At 46.8% G+C, this 12,850-nt stretch overlaps 1 protein-coding gene across 2 annotated transcripts; it reads right to left on the bottom strand.

Annotated features, from left to right (window-relative positions):
* Positions 1–4,096: 4,096 nt before the first annotated feature.
* On the bottom strand, positions 4,097–12,518 carry DEXI (Dexi homolog). Of its 2 annotated transcripts, XM_054080873.1 has the most exons (3): positions 12,109–12,518; positions 6,397–6,611; positions 4,097–5,244 (listed from the first exon to the last, which is right to left on the bottom strand). In XM_054080873.1, the coding sequence occupies exon 1, from the start codon at positions 12,516–12,518 to the stop codon at positions 12,237–12,239; it is 282 nt and encodes a 93-aa protein (XP_053936848.1). In that variant the 3' UTR covers positions 4,097–5,244; positions 6,397–6,611; positions 12,109–12,236. The 2 variants fall into 2 exon arrangements, with proteins under 2 accessions (XP_053936848.1, XP_009558641.2); XM_009560346.2 differs by lacking the exon at positions 6,397–6,611 and having other exon boundaries at positions 4,102–5,244.
* Positions 12,519–12,850: the final 332 nt, after the last annotated feature.

Here is a 12,850-nt window from a genome sequence, read left to right as displayed (position 1 = left end):
CAGGGGCACACATTAATTGTAGTACATTTCTGTGCTCTCTAAACTGTAACCTTAATCAATTTCTCACGTCACCCAAAATCTAGCGATTTCATGATCTCAGACTGCATAACACATAGCACTACTGAGGTACACTTTGAGATCTCCTGAGGTATTAGTACATTTTGTTACCTCACATCCAGGGTCACTTAATACTCAAAAGTATCAATAGATACCATTACACATACAGAAACTTAACAAGCTAATAGGTCAATTTTATAGTAAGGATGGTAAATGAATTTCCGCAGACGTTAGATATGATTTCATGACCACGATAATTCAGTTATCTGAGGTGTAAAATATCTATGTAAGATTAGAGGGACTAGAAACATGTGAAGCGTAATTGTACTTGGAGATAAAGATAACATCAGCAAAGGGGACATTTGTTTGACATTTGCACTGCCCATATTGTGGCACAATTGTCTACGCTTTCCTGATGCCAGCTATCGGGATATTGTGTAAGCAGAAGAAATTTTAAGTACCCAGGATGGATTAGATCTACTGCATCTCGAGTGGTACTGAGGGTCCTAGAGAGGTCCTGGGTGGCTCTAGAGGGGTCCTGAGGATCCTTGAGCAGTTCTGCGGGGCTCTAGAGGGCCCTGCAGGTCCAAGAGGGGTCCTGGAAGGCCTTAAATGGGTCCAGAGGGTCCTAGAGGGGTCCTGGGTGGCTCTAGAGGGACTCTTGAGTGTCCTAGAGGGGTCCTGCGGGTCCAAGAGGGGCCCTGGAAGGCCCTAAAGGGATCCCAGGGGGCTCCCTAGGGGTCCTGAGCGTCTCAGATGGGTCCTAGAAGGGCTCTAGAGGGGTTCTGGGAGTCATGGGTGGCTCTAGAGGTGTCCAGAGGGTCCTAGATGGGTTCTGTGGATCTCAAAAGAGGTCTTGCAGATCCAAGACGCGTCCCAGAAAGCCCTAAAAGAAGTCCCAGGGGGCTCTCTGGGGGTCCTAGAAGGCTTCTAGGGGGCTCTAGAGGGGTTCTACCCTGCAGTGGTCCTGAGAGGTCTAGAGGAGTCCCAGGATTCTCTAGACGGGGTCCTCTGGGTCTCGAAAGGGGTCCTGCAGGTCTAAGAGAGGTCATAGAAGGCCCTAAAAGGATCCCAGAGGACTCTAGTTGGGTCCTGGGTGTCCTAGAAGGGCCCTGGACAGCCTTAAAGGGGTCCCAGGGGGCTCTCTAGGGGTCCTGGGGGCCCTAGAGGTGTCCTGGAAGGCCCTAAACGTCAGCCAATCGGCGCCGGCCTGCAGCGAGCCCTCCCATTGGCTGGGATCGCTGTGCTCGGGAATGAATGGGGCGGGAAGTCAGTGCTGCCGTGCCGCGGCCGCAGGGTGGTACTGCAGCCGGGGGAGGGGCGCACAGGGCCGGGCTAGCCGGGAGAGGCGGGGCGGGGCGGGGCGGGGCGGGGAGCGGACGGGTGGTGCATTTCAAAGATCGGCTGGGATCCGCTCGGCTTCTCTCGCTCCGCCCGGCCACCGTTCGGTACGGCTCGGTTCTGCTCTTCGCTGCCCTTCCGCCCACACCGCCCGCGCCGGCTGCGGCCAGTGGGATGCAGGCTGGGGCTGGGAGAGGGACAGCGCCCCGTGTTCCTCCACAGTGCCACCGTGTTCTACCCCAGCCTCCTCCCCGAAGCCCTCTTGTCCCTGCCCAGGATGCCCGTGTCCCCTGCGACCCCTGACAGCCCCGTGAGGCCCGGCTTCGTTCGGCTGCACTCGGCTCCGCCCAGTGCCGGCAAACTGCCAACGGGACGAGCTCTGCAGAGAGAGCCCCGCTCAAAGAGCCTCAGCCAATCAGCGCCCCCAGAGCGCTCAGGGGGCTGGACGAGAAGGGGGGCTGCCCACGCGCGCGCACTAGCGCGCCCTGACGCCGCCATGCTCTACGGAACGCATGCGCAGTGGCTTTCCCGGGCGCCGCCATGCTATACGGATACACATGCGCAGTGGCTTTCCCGGGCGCCGCCATGCTGTACGGAACGCATGCGCAGTGGCTTTCCCGGGCGCCGCCATGCTGTACGGATACGCATGCGTAGTGACTCATTTAGGCGCCCGCCATATTGTAGGACACGCATGCGCAATACTGCTCCTGGAAGCCGCCATGCTGTACGGAACGCATGCGCAGACTCTCCTGGGCGTCGCCATGCTGTACGCATGCGCACTGGCTCCTCCGGAGGCGGCTGTCTTCGTTTCGGTTGCACTTGGGTCGGCTCTGCTCTGTTCGGCTCCCCTCGGCTGCGTTTGGATCCGCTCAGTGCCGGCAGTCTGCGGATGGGACGGGACATACAAGGAGCGCTCCCATTGGCTAAGCGGCACGTCGCTCGGACAGCCGCAGCCAGTCAGCGCCGAAAGAGCACCCAGGGGGCAGGCCCTGAAAAGAGCGCTCCCATTGGCTGGAGTCCCTGCGCTCGGTAATGAATGGGACGGGGACTCGGTGCTGCCGTGCCGCGGCCACAGGGCGGTACTGCAGCCTGGGGGGCGCACGGGGCCCGGCTAGCCGGGCGAGGCGGGGAGCGAGCCGGCGGCGCCTTTCAAAGCTCGGTTCGGCTTCTCTCGGCTCCGCCCGGCCACTGTTCGGCACAGTTGGCTCTGCTCTTCGGTGCCCTTCGGCCCTCCCAGCCCGCCTGCGGCTGCAGCCAGTGGGATGCAGGTTGGGGCTGGGAGAGGGACAGCGCCCCGTGTCCCCCGCTGTCCCCCAGTGCCCCCGTGAGAGCGGGGCTCGGCTCGGCTCGGCGTGCGGAGGGCGGCCGGGGGGTATTGCGGGAGGAGGGCGGCGCTTCACAGCCGTTCTTCTTATGTCTGCTTTTATTTTTAGATTCTCTATGACAGCTTTATCCGACTTGAGTGTGCTTGTCATTTCGGGGAAAAATATGACCATGAAAACAATTTTGTGTATATAAAGTTCTCTGAAATCATTGTTTGGTAGAAGCACTCGGAGGACAAATCCCGAGTCTTCTCCAGCGCTGAATAAAGTGTACCTGCCTTAACGGTTCAATTAAACTCTGAAGTGTAAGTTTCTTTGTTTCAGATTTGGCACCCCAGATGGGACTCCTCTCTGCCTGGCTGCAGGGCCCATTTGAGATCGGGACTCTCTTGGGTACCCCGGGGGATTTCTGCAGAGAGACTCCTCAGCTGAATCTGTGGGGACAGACAAGACCATTCGATTGAAAGGTACACTTTAGAAATCTTACTTTTGGGTTTGGACATCGGTCCGTTTGGTTTGGCTCGAAAGTCGTTACCATATGATGCAGAGTGAGCGTATGCCGGACTGCCAGCGTCTTATAGGCATACATTGGAGTGGCTTGGGTCTTGGTTGCAAAGGCAAATGTTTGATTTCTGTGTGTAGGTCTTGTTTGCACGTGAGAACCTGGTTTCTGTGGGGTGGCTTTGGTTGTAAAGGCAAATGTTTGGTCTTGACATTAACTGAAGATTTCTGTGAATATCTGGTTTCTGTTGGTTTGGTTAGGAGGCCTTGGTTGTAAAGGTGATATTAACCAAAGAGACTGGATTCATGTGGAAGCTGGAAAAAACTAGGAATATTTGATATGCTGCAAGTTGCAAAAGGAGATCTCTACTTCATGGTTAGCTCAACAACCCCCTCGAAGTCTCCTGCTACAAAGCACTGACAATTCTGACCCAAGAATCAGTGCAAACTAGAATCTCTCAACTAACCTCTCAAATACTCTGTTACTTGATTTTTAAAATAGTCTCCAATTAAAGCAGTTCAAACCCACAATATTTATGTTCCTTCTAGCTAATTATACTTCTTGGCTAAAGTTTCAGCACCTGCAGAATCTTGTCAGCAGGGATGGAGGGCAGGCAAATTAAAGGAGGGAGGGGTAGGTAGGTAGGCCTGGTTTGTTGTTTCTGCTAAGCAAAGGAGAGCAGGGAACCAGACATAGTATGTGAAGGAAATAGTAGAAGAGAGTAAGGTGGAAAAACGCTATGGAGAATATGATTGTTAACTAGAAAGTGGTATTTTTTCAAACTATCTGCAAGGTTCTTCTGTCTAGCCAGAATCATGGAGAAAAAAAAAAAAAATAAATCTCATTTACACTTCTCTTCCAGCTGCTTGAATGGGAGGTAGTTTGACTCAAATTGTCTGTGATAGTCCCATCAGCCTGAAGCATTCCAGCCATGCAGATTTATGGTAAACCCTTGTCTTGGCTTCTCTTAACTAAGCTTTGGATGACAAATGCCCCCTTAGGGATTTATTCCACAGCTGCACTTTACAGTGACTGAATTTGAGAATCTGAAATGTTCTTGATACGTCAACTTGGTTTAACAACTGCAGTTATGAAAATCAGACTTTCCTAAAAAGTATAAGCATAAGGCAAACCCAGTACACCACCTGCCCTCAATAACATGGTGTTCCCTCCCACTAGAGTTTCTGAAATTTCAGCTCTGGTTTTTCAAGTTGTTTGTGAGAAGGATTTCTACGTGCTGGCCATCTCAACAGTCTGGAACTACTTCCAGGTACCTATAGGAAGACCGGAATTTCCTGAAAAGCTTATTTCAATTATTTTTGCATTCAGATTGAAAAAAAACAACTCCAACACGACTGTTTAACTTCTTCATGGAAAAAGTAAGTCTTTATTGTATTGCTTTCACATCTGTACTTAGGAACGTAAGCTTAAACAATGTGCAAAGTATCCTGTGTTAGATAATGAATCCATTTGACTTATATAAAATTCACTCTCTGATCTATTTCAAAACTCACAGTTTAAATAAAATATCTTACTGGCACAGTTCTTGCCGTCAAACTGCCCTGAACAGAACCTCCTTACAATCTCTCCTGTGTATCTTCCCCTGAGAGAGCCCTGTCTTTGAACTGCTGGCTGGTAGAGTTTTCAATGTGTGATTGTAAAACTTGCATAAGCAGGATGTAGAGTGTGTCCACTTGAGTGACATGGTATTTATTCAAAAGTTTAGCAAATCTGAGTAACACCTTGATTTTTCTTTTATAATAGAACATAGCTTATATTAATTTTTCATACAGTCCATCCCAGAATTACCTATGGAAGCCCAGTACGGTGCGTGAATCACTGCAGTTAGTGCACACTCAGAAGGCAACGACCATGGAGAAAAGTCACAACTGACAAGGTCTGATGACAACCCTTCTTGCTGTCCCACTGTCCTTCTTTTCACCTCTACATTTCAGAGTATATTTTCTTTCCATGACATGGTCCATTAACCTGGTCATAATCCATTTCAGGTGCTTAATGAATCTGTTTAAAAGAAAATACATAAATACAGGATAACCCTCTATAACTAAAATGAACAGAGAAGTCACTGCGTATGTTAGATACATCACTTTGCTATTGACTTTAAAAAAAAAAAAAAAGAAAAATTAAAACCTTTTGTGACTATGGATAGTAATTATTCGAGAAGTAAACACCTGAACAACCTTTCAGAGAAATCAATGTAACAGTTTCTGTCAATGTCAGAGCACACTAGTCCTTAGTGTAATTTTAACACAGGCATGAAGGTATTAGTGTGAGGGGTGTGAGATTAAGGAGTCTATCCCATCAGTTCATAAGGGGTGCTCTTAAGAGAGTACAGACAGGTGTGACATGCAGTGGGATGGCCTATTTTATACTAGATTTGATATCTATAGACCTACCTGTTAAAACTGATTTTTTAAGTGGCTACATTTTCTTAACCAGATGCTGTTCATTAGACTTGTTATTTTTTGTGTAATTGTGTTAATTATGTATTGCCTATGTTTGTTATAGCCTCCGATTTCGGTCACTTTCTCTTTTACTTCTTTAGACTCACTTTGTTCAAAGCATTTTGGATCTACTGGTAAGTAGTTATGGACTTTGATGACACGTTGGCGTAACTTCTTAAGTCATACTGACAGGAATAAATGGTGGTTATATTGCTTTATCCCAGTTCATCTAATTTGCCTTGACTGGGTCAAAGTATCCAACAGCTATTAAGAGGTGATTTTTTACTATCATCAGAGATAAACACAAGGTCTGAGAAGCTGCATTTAAGTAAAACCAGAGTTGTGGGTTATGAAAATGCTGGGCAACAAAGACTGTACCCATTTGGTCTTGTGGTCTTACAGATGACTAATTTATATAGTGTAGAATGGTGCAGCTCTGACAGGAGATGATTGTCTGGGGATGGATCTGTGTTGAAGAAAAGCTGAGGTACAGAAGACCAAGAATGGGTGCCCTGAGTGCCTGCAGCTCAGGAGGTGATCTGCACTGTGTGGAGCAAACCTCTGAAGGCCAGCTCTTCCCTTCTTCCCCTCTATAGGTATTACAGGCCTCCTGTGCAGTGTGAAAAGGCAGGGGACCCTACACAGTAAAGGTGCTGGCCGTATAACGGGGCGGGGCGGGGGGAGTTTGTGGTACAGAGCTGTAACACACCTGCTAACAGATCTGCTTTAAGCATGGAGCTCTATGAAAAGGCTCTCGCTGTGCCGCAGGGCAAAACAGAGCCTCTCTCCTGTTCTTCTCGTTCTGTGCTTTGAGCAGAGGTTCGGTAGAAAATACGTTAGTCTGTCCGGCACGAGGGGTCCTGAGGCAGGAGGGGTGCACCATTTCAGGAGCAAAAGGCATAACAAAATCTGCGAAGAGTCTCACTGAAGAATGAAACACAATGATCACAGGTTCTGTCTGAGCATGGACAGACTGAGGAATACTGTGTTATCAACAAAGGCATTAAGGAAGCCAAAAGCAAAGAGGTTGATGCAGTACTGCAGGAAAGAGTCCTCTATGGATTGAAAACAAATTAAAAGACTGCAAGCAAAGAATAAAGCTGAGTAGGAAACAAGTCAGTAGAAGGGTACACCAGGGACCAATTTTTCTGCACTGTAGCACAGTAGAATGCATTTGGCCTCCAAAGCAAAGTACAAAGCTGCCTAACGGAAGTCTCAAATACTGCTGTAGGGCCACTAGTCCACGACTGTAATTTGTAGTGGCAGATATTAAATGGGGTGTGAGTGATACAATTGACCAAGATATGCAATCTTACCTTTCTATTTAGCCGATTAGAAGTCTGTCTTTCAAATTTCATGTGAACTTGATTTTTAAAAGAAAATGTCAAGAATTTCAAAAAGTAGTGGAAAATGAAAAGGCAGCAAATATTTTTAACATCTCAAACCTGTAGTCTTCCAGTAGCCTAAAGGATACTTGTAAGCATTTAACAGCAAAGCTGCTAGAGCGTAACTCTGGCATTAAAAGGAGAAATTCAGTAATTATCTTTTTGTTAATTCTCTCTCTGATGATACTATCCTTTACAATTCAGGCTGGACCAGAGGAAATACGGTGACTCTGTTTCACACTCTGGCACTGTCTGCTTTCTGTTCCCTGACTCTCTGCAGGAGTGTGTTTCAGATCTCATGGCCTATTTGGGCTCTATCGTCTGAGCAAGCCTTGTGTCTTTTTTTCATGGCCCTTCAAAGAGTACATAGCTTTACATCTATTACCTGAACTAGAGCTTTACCCAGCAATATATCATTCAGTGCGTGTTATGACTTTACATTATGCCATTATTTTCCACAGATGGCTGCTATTATTCTTTACCCTTTTTTATCCCCATATATTGGAAACATTTGTGTCCTCAGAGAGCATCATTCAAACTATTCAGCTGGGTTTTTTTCCCAAGTTTATGGCCAACTTGCTAAAACTCAGCTGGGAAAAGGAAGACAGTTTGACAATTTCTCTGAAGAAATGGAAAGATTTAGCCACTTCTGTGTACTATTTAATTCTGGGGGACAGTCGTACTCCGTATAAACTAGAATCATTACAAGGAGACAAATTGCAGAGAGCTGGACTGGCCAAACATACAAACTAAATGTTACTAAACAAGTTGTTCTTTTCTTCTCTTTGAGGATTACTAATTGCTGCCTGAACTATAGAGTCACTTTGCCCCTCCTCCAGAGGAAACAAACATGAAGAATTAAATTGGATTTGTTCCTTAATTCCTAGCTTACAAACAGTAATTGGCTATTGTCATCTATTCAGGCAAGTTCATTACAGTAATCTTGATTTTTATATGGAAGAAACAGAATTCTTTTATTATTCTTATTAAAATCACTTGTGGCTGGGGCTTTTAACACATGAAATATTCAGGCCTGAAATATTTCTATCCTAAATTGAATGCCTTTTTATTTTCTATGCCTAGTTTTAATTCATGTTATTAACAGCAGCTTTTGGAAAACATTTTTCTAAAATCTGCCTCCTTTTGCAGTATACAAATGAATGCATTTGGTAGAAAATCACTTAGAACTGTATGTGGCTGTGGTTAATGGGTCTGTATGGACTGTTCATCAGTTAACCATGATTTTGTCTTCTTTCCATCCACGACGGATGACTAAGAAGAGTCAGAGTACAAACGTCTCTTTAAAGCAGAGCTGTTGGTGAACACTCAACTTCTGTTAGTGTTAATAACACCTAATAATTCAAAACAGAGTTCTAAAAATCACAGCTATTGTTCTTAATCCTGTTGTTGTTCCTGTAGCTCACAAAAGAGCTGACTGTATCACACAGTCAATGAGCCACCTTTTTTTTTAAACAATGTGGATATTTCTACAAATAAGGGGAGACCATAGTGAAAAACAAAGTAAAATAAATAACAAATGACTGTGCTCATTATCTTTAAGACTCAAAGTCTGAAAAGGAAGAAGTCAGGAGGTGGATTCTGATGTGCTTATGTGTATCCTGGCACTGCTACTGATAACGTTCTGATCTGTTCCTTTATGTGGCACCTCTCTTTTAGAGAGGCACAAGTGAGTTAAGCTCACAGAAGAATCAGTAGCAGACACGGGATGCTTATTTCCCTCTCTCCTGGGTCATGCTGTCTCTCACAGACAGTGAGCCTGCATTTCTCATTGGTACCATATTGAAGAGCTAATGAATAAAGCTATTTCCTCGATTTAGGATTTAGATGCTGGCATTCAGTAGAAGTGCTGAGTCACTAGTTTGAGTGCTGGATTCTGCTCACTGAAGGTGTTCACCACAATTCACCTTGGTGAAAAAAATAAAGAGGTAATGCTTGTACTGGAAGATCAAATAAATCCAATGTTTCCTATTCAGTTTTCATTATTGATTACTTTGGCTCTGGTTAGAGTATTTTGTGATGAGTCACATCTAATTTTAAGAAAGTACGAGGAGAACGCTCATATTACCTTATTCCAGGGGACTTCAAATATAACAAGGAACCTGGCACACTCACACTGAAACAACAGATGACATAAGAAAGCTCAATTCTGCTCTGTTTACACAGATGGATTTCTCCATTTGAATAAGATAGGAAGCATCTTTGAGCTGCTTAGTTGTTTACCTTCATTCTCTGCTACCAATTATGCTCAGCAACCTGGACATCGTTTTGCTCCTGTTTAGTTTATTCAAATGAGGGTTTTGCTTGAAGAGACACCAGAGCTTTTCTGATCCACATGCTCTTTTATTTTTCACATCTAAATTAGCCTTTCCACATTTTGCTGAATGGTCTCACGGGATTTCCTCCCTTTGTTTCCCTGCCATGCATACCACTTACCTCCTGAGTGCAAGGCATCGCTTTCTAAATGCCAGGAGCACACTCCAGGGTTTCAGCTAAGGCTAATCATAGCTTTTTGGTTGTTCTCAGTAATCACTGGTGACTCACATGAAAAACACTCCTCTGACATTTAGTGCAAAGAGTATGCCTATGTATTTTTCTGCTGGTAAAACTGAGACCCATTCTTTCTGCAGTGTCTTGTGAATCCTCAGCACTTCTGGTTCTAAGCGAACAGGGCAGGCAGGAAGCCCCTCAAGGTCCATGAAGAACATGGGTTACCACTCGTACAGAATCCGGGCTAGACACCCAAGGAATTTATATCTTCCCTTACAGTGCCTTCCTCCTTCTCCCAAAGCAGAAAACACAGCTCCAAGTCAGGGCCCTCTTCTGCCTGTCCTGCCAGGGAACCAGTGAGAGGGAATGGTACAGAACAGTGGAGAAACATGTAACCAGGATATTAACACAAATTCCTTTTCCTGGTGACATGCTGGGCCTGCCTGGTAGCTAAATAATTATGCAATTTGTGGCCTGGTTGCTACCCATGTAAATAAAATTAAATAGATGAAGCAGAGTAATAGTATCTTTTTTGCTCTCTATTAACTGACCTAACTTTAGGGATTTGTGATTTGATTCTCGGTGGACACCACCATCTAACATGAAAACTTCCAGATTAAAGGATCAAGGCTGGAGTTGGTACCTGTGCAGAACTCCGTGAGCTCAAGGTGGGTACAGACTGAGACTTACTTCTGAGCTTTGTGAAGACCTCTATTTTGATTTCCACTTATGGAGGTGAACCATTACATGGTTTTATAACTAGAATAACAAGAAGTTTACAGAGCTGCTTATCCTATTAATATGAAGGAAAATTTTAAGGAGCCCATTTATCTGTACTGAATAGAATTGTGCTCTATCAAACTATGTGTTCCTAAAGTAGGAAGAATCCACTGAGGAAAACTGTCTTTAGTTCTCCTTAGATCTTCCTGAAAACTACATGCAACTCACATGACAAATCCTAGTCCACAAAAAAAGTGATTAAAGAAAACATTTTAAATTCCTGTATTAGGTGGTGTTGGAGTAATAAGATTTGGGGTTTGGGGAAAGGTATTTTGAGGGAGAAAATGGCTAGGGCTTTTTGCCACAAAGACCTTGCTTAATTTTCCATTAGTTTTTATTAATTTCTTTCCTGGAATACAGAGCATGTGTGTTATTTGCCCAAACTGAACAGGGGAGAGTAGAAGACAGCCACAAAAATAGCCATCAGTGTTTCATGGGCAGTTTAGTTCTGCTCCACACCTTCTTTTCTAGCAGAAATTATTCTAATCCAGATGCTTGAGATGGGCCACAAAACGTTGGCATGGACACTTTCATTTGCAGTAAATATGTGCAGTGGAATTTTTTCAGTAGCAACAAAGATCTGTTCCCTGAGCTGTTATGTTCTCATGTACATTTGACCAAGCTTTGTTCAGCTGTGTTTGTGCAATCAACGTTACTCCAACACCAAAAATTTCTGGGTTTTTTTTTCCTTCTAAACTAAAACCAAAATTAGCTACCATTGCTTTATATGCAATCTGAATAGAAATATTTAGGAGACAGTCTTAATAAACATGAAGGACAGCACTACAGGGGAAAGGTTGGTTGGTTTGTTTGTTTGTTTTAAATTAGACTGCTTAAAATAGCTTGATGTTAATGGTATTTGTATAGTATGTTCATCAGGGTTATGTTTATAACCTTACAACAGGACTTCCTATTTCCATAATTTCAGATTGGAAATAAAAAGGAATCCTGAACTGTTTTTTGCATTTATAGACAGTATTTTGCTAAAACTTCTTCTGGCAGATTTTCTGACACATTTTAATTTAAACTGTGAATGTTTTCATTAACATACATTTGGCACAGAAAGTCCTAGCCAGAAATAGTGATTTTCTTCCCAATTGCATCGCAGTGTTTTAAAATGCTAAATCCTTACAACATTTCCAGAGCTTTAGTATCACTCAAAACGACAACAATAAATTGCAGAGCAAACCCCGAGGCCATAATTAACAGGGTAGAGCTTGGTAGGTTCGTTGTTACTAAAGACCGAGGTTTTAAAGGGCATCTGATTAGGCTGTACTTCTGGCTCGGCTCTGGTCTCTGGATGTTAATAAATACTAGTCCGGGTGTTCAGTTAGGTTCAAAGCTGCTTTCAAGGCCGGATTAGAGAAGTTGTTGACCAGCTGTAAACACAACACCCAGCACAACAGCTGCGGTGAAAACCACTCCTTGGGGAGAGCCCTTCTCTCTCATCAGAGAAGGCATCAGAGGACACGGAGCGGGCCGGGCCGACGGGGAGGGAGCGCCTAGGGCGGCAGCGCTACCCGGCCCATACAGCGCATGCAGGCAGCAGTACCCTGACCTCTATAGCGACCCCAGCCCCTATCAAGCCCGCAGGCAGCGGTACCCCGACTCCTATGGCGACCCCAGCCCCTATCGCGCCCGCAGCGGTACCCTGACCCCTGCAGTGACCCCGTCCCCTATAGCGCCCGCAGGCGGCGACACCCTCGCCCCTATAGCGCCGGAGGCAGGAGCCCGAGGAAAGGACTCACCTCCCCGCGAGCCTCCGGCGTGTCCAGCCGCCCGGCAGCGGGATGCGAGAGCAGCGGGAGGAGCCGAACCGCATCGCGGCCGTGCCCGGGCTCCGGCCTCGCCGGGACAGGCGGCCCCAACCCCGCCGTCACTCCAAGTAGCCCTCGAAGACATCGAGCTCGCTGTCCGTCTCGTAGGGCACAGAGCCGGGGTCGGAGAGCACCCCGAGATCCACCAGAGCCTGGTCCATGTCCTCGGGCAGGAAGACGATGCCTACATTGAGGACGATGTACTCCATCAGGAAGGCATAGTAGAGGATCAGCACGTTGACGAAGAACAAGCCCACGTAAAACATATAGGGCAGCACCAGCAGCGCGTGGAAGGCCCAGGACTCCAGCGAATCCAGCCGCGCCGAAACCGCGGCGTGCATGCAGCGAGCGGGGCTGCGGCGGGGCTGCGGGACCTCCGCCCGCCGGCCTCCGCAGGGCGCGACCCCAGCCAGGGACCGGGGGCTGCCCCGGAGGAAGAGGCGGGCGACTCTCAGCGGCGCTGCCGCGGCCCCGCCGCCGCCAGGGGCATCTCCTGCCCGGCTGCAGCCCCGCAGCGCCTGCCCCCGCCCGCAAAGTTTGCAGAAGGAGCCGCAGGCGCGTTGCGGAAGGCGAGGGGAGCGCCTGCCGCCTCCGAGAGTCCCGTAGCGCGCCCCTGCCCGCCCCGCCCCGCCCCGAGATGGGTTTGCCCGCATCCCCTCCCTGCAAGACAGTG

This window comes from Cuculus canorus, chromosome 15 (assembly GCF_017976375.1).
Source record: "Cuculus canorus isolate bCucCan1 chromosome 15, bCucCan1.pri, whole genome shotgun sequence".
Taxonomy (NCBI): domain Eukaryota; kingdom Metazoa; phylum Chordata; class Aves; order Cuculiformes; family Cuculidae; genus Cuculus; species Cuculus canorus.
Note: the sequence above shows the minus strand (reverse complement) of the source record. Positions and strands in the feature narration are given on the sequence as shown.

What these genes read in the sequence shown, in the direction of transcription:
- DEXI (XM_054080873.1), bottom strand. Translation starts at nt 12,518, where the DNA reads ATGCACGCCGCGGTTTCGGCGCGGCTGGATTCGCTGGAGTCCTGGGCC.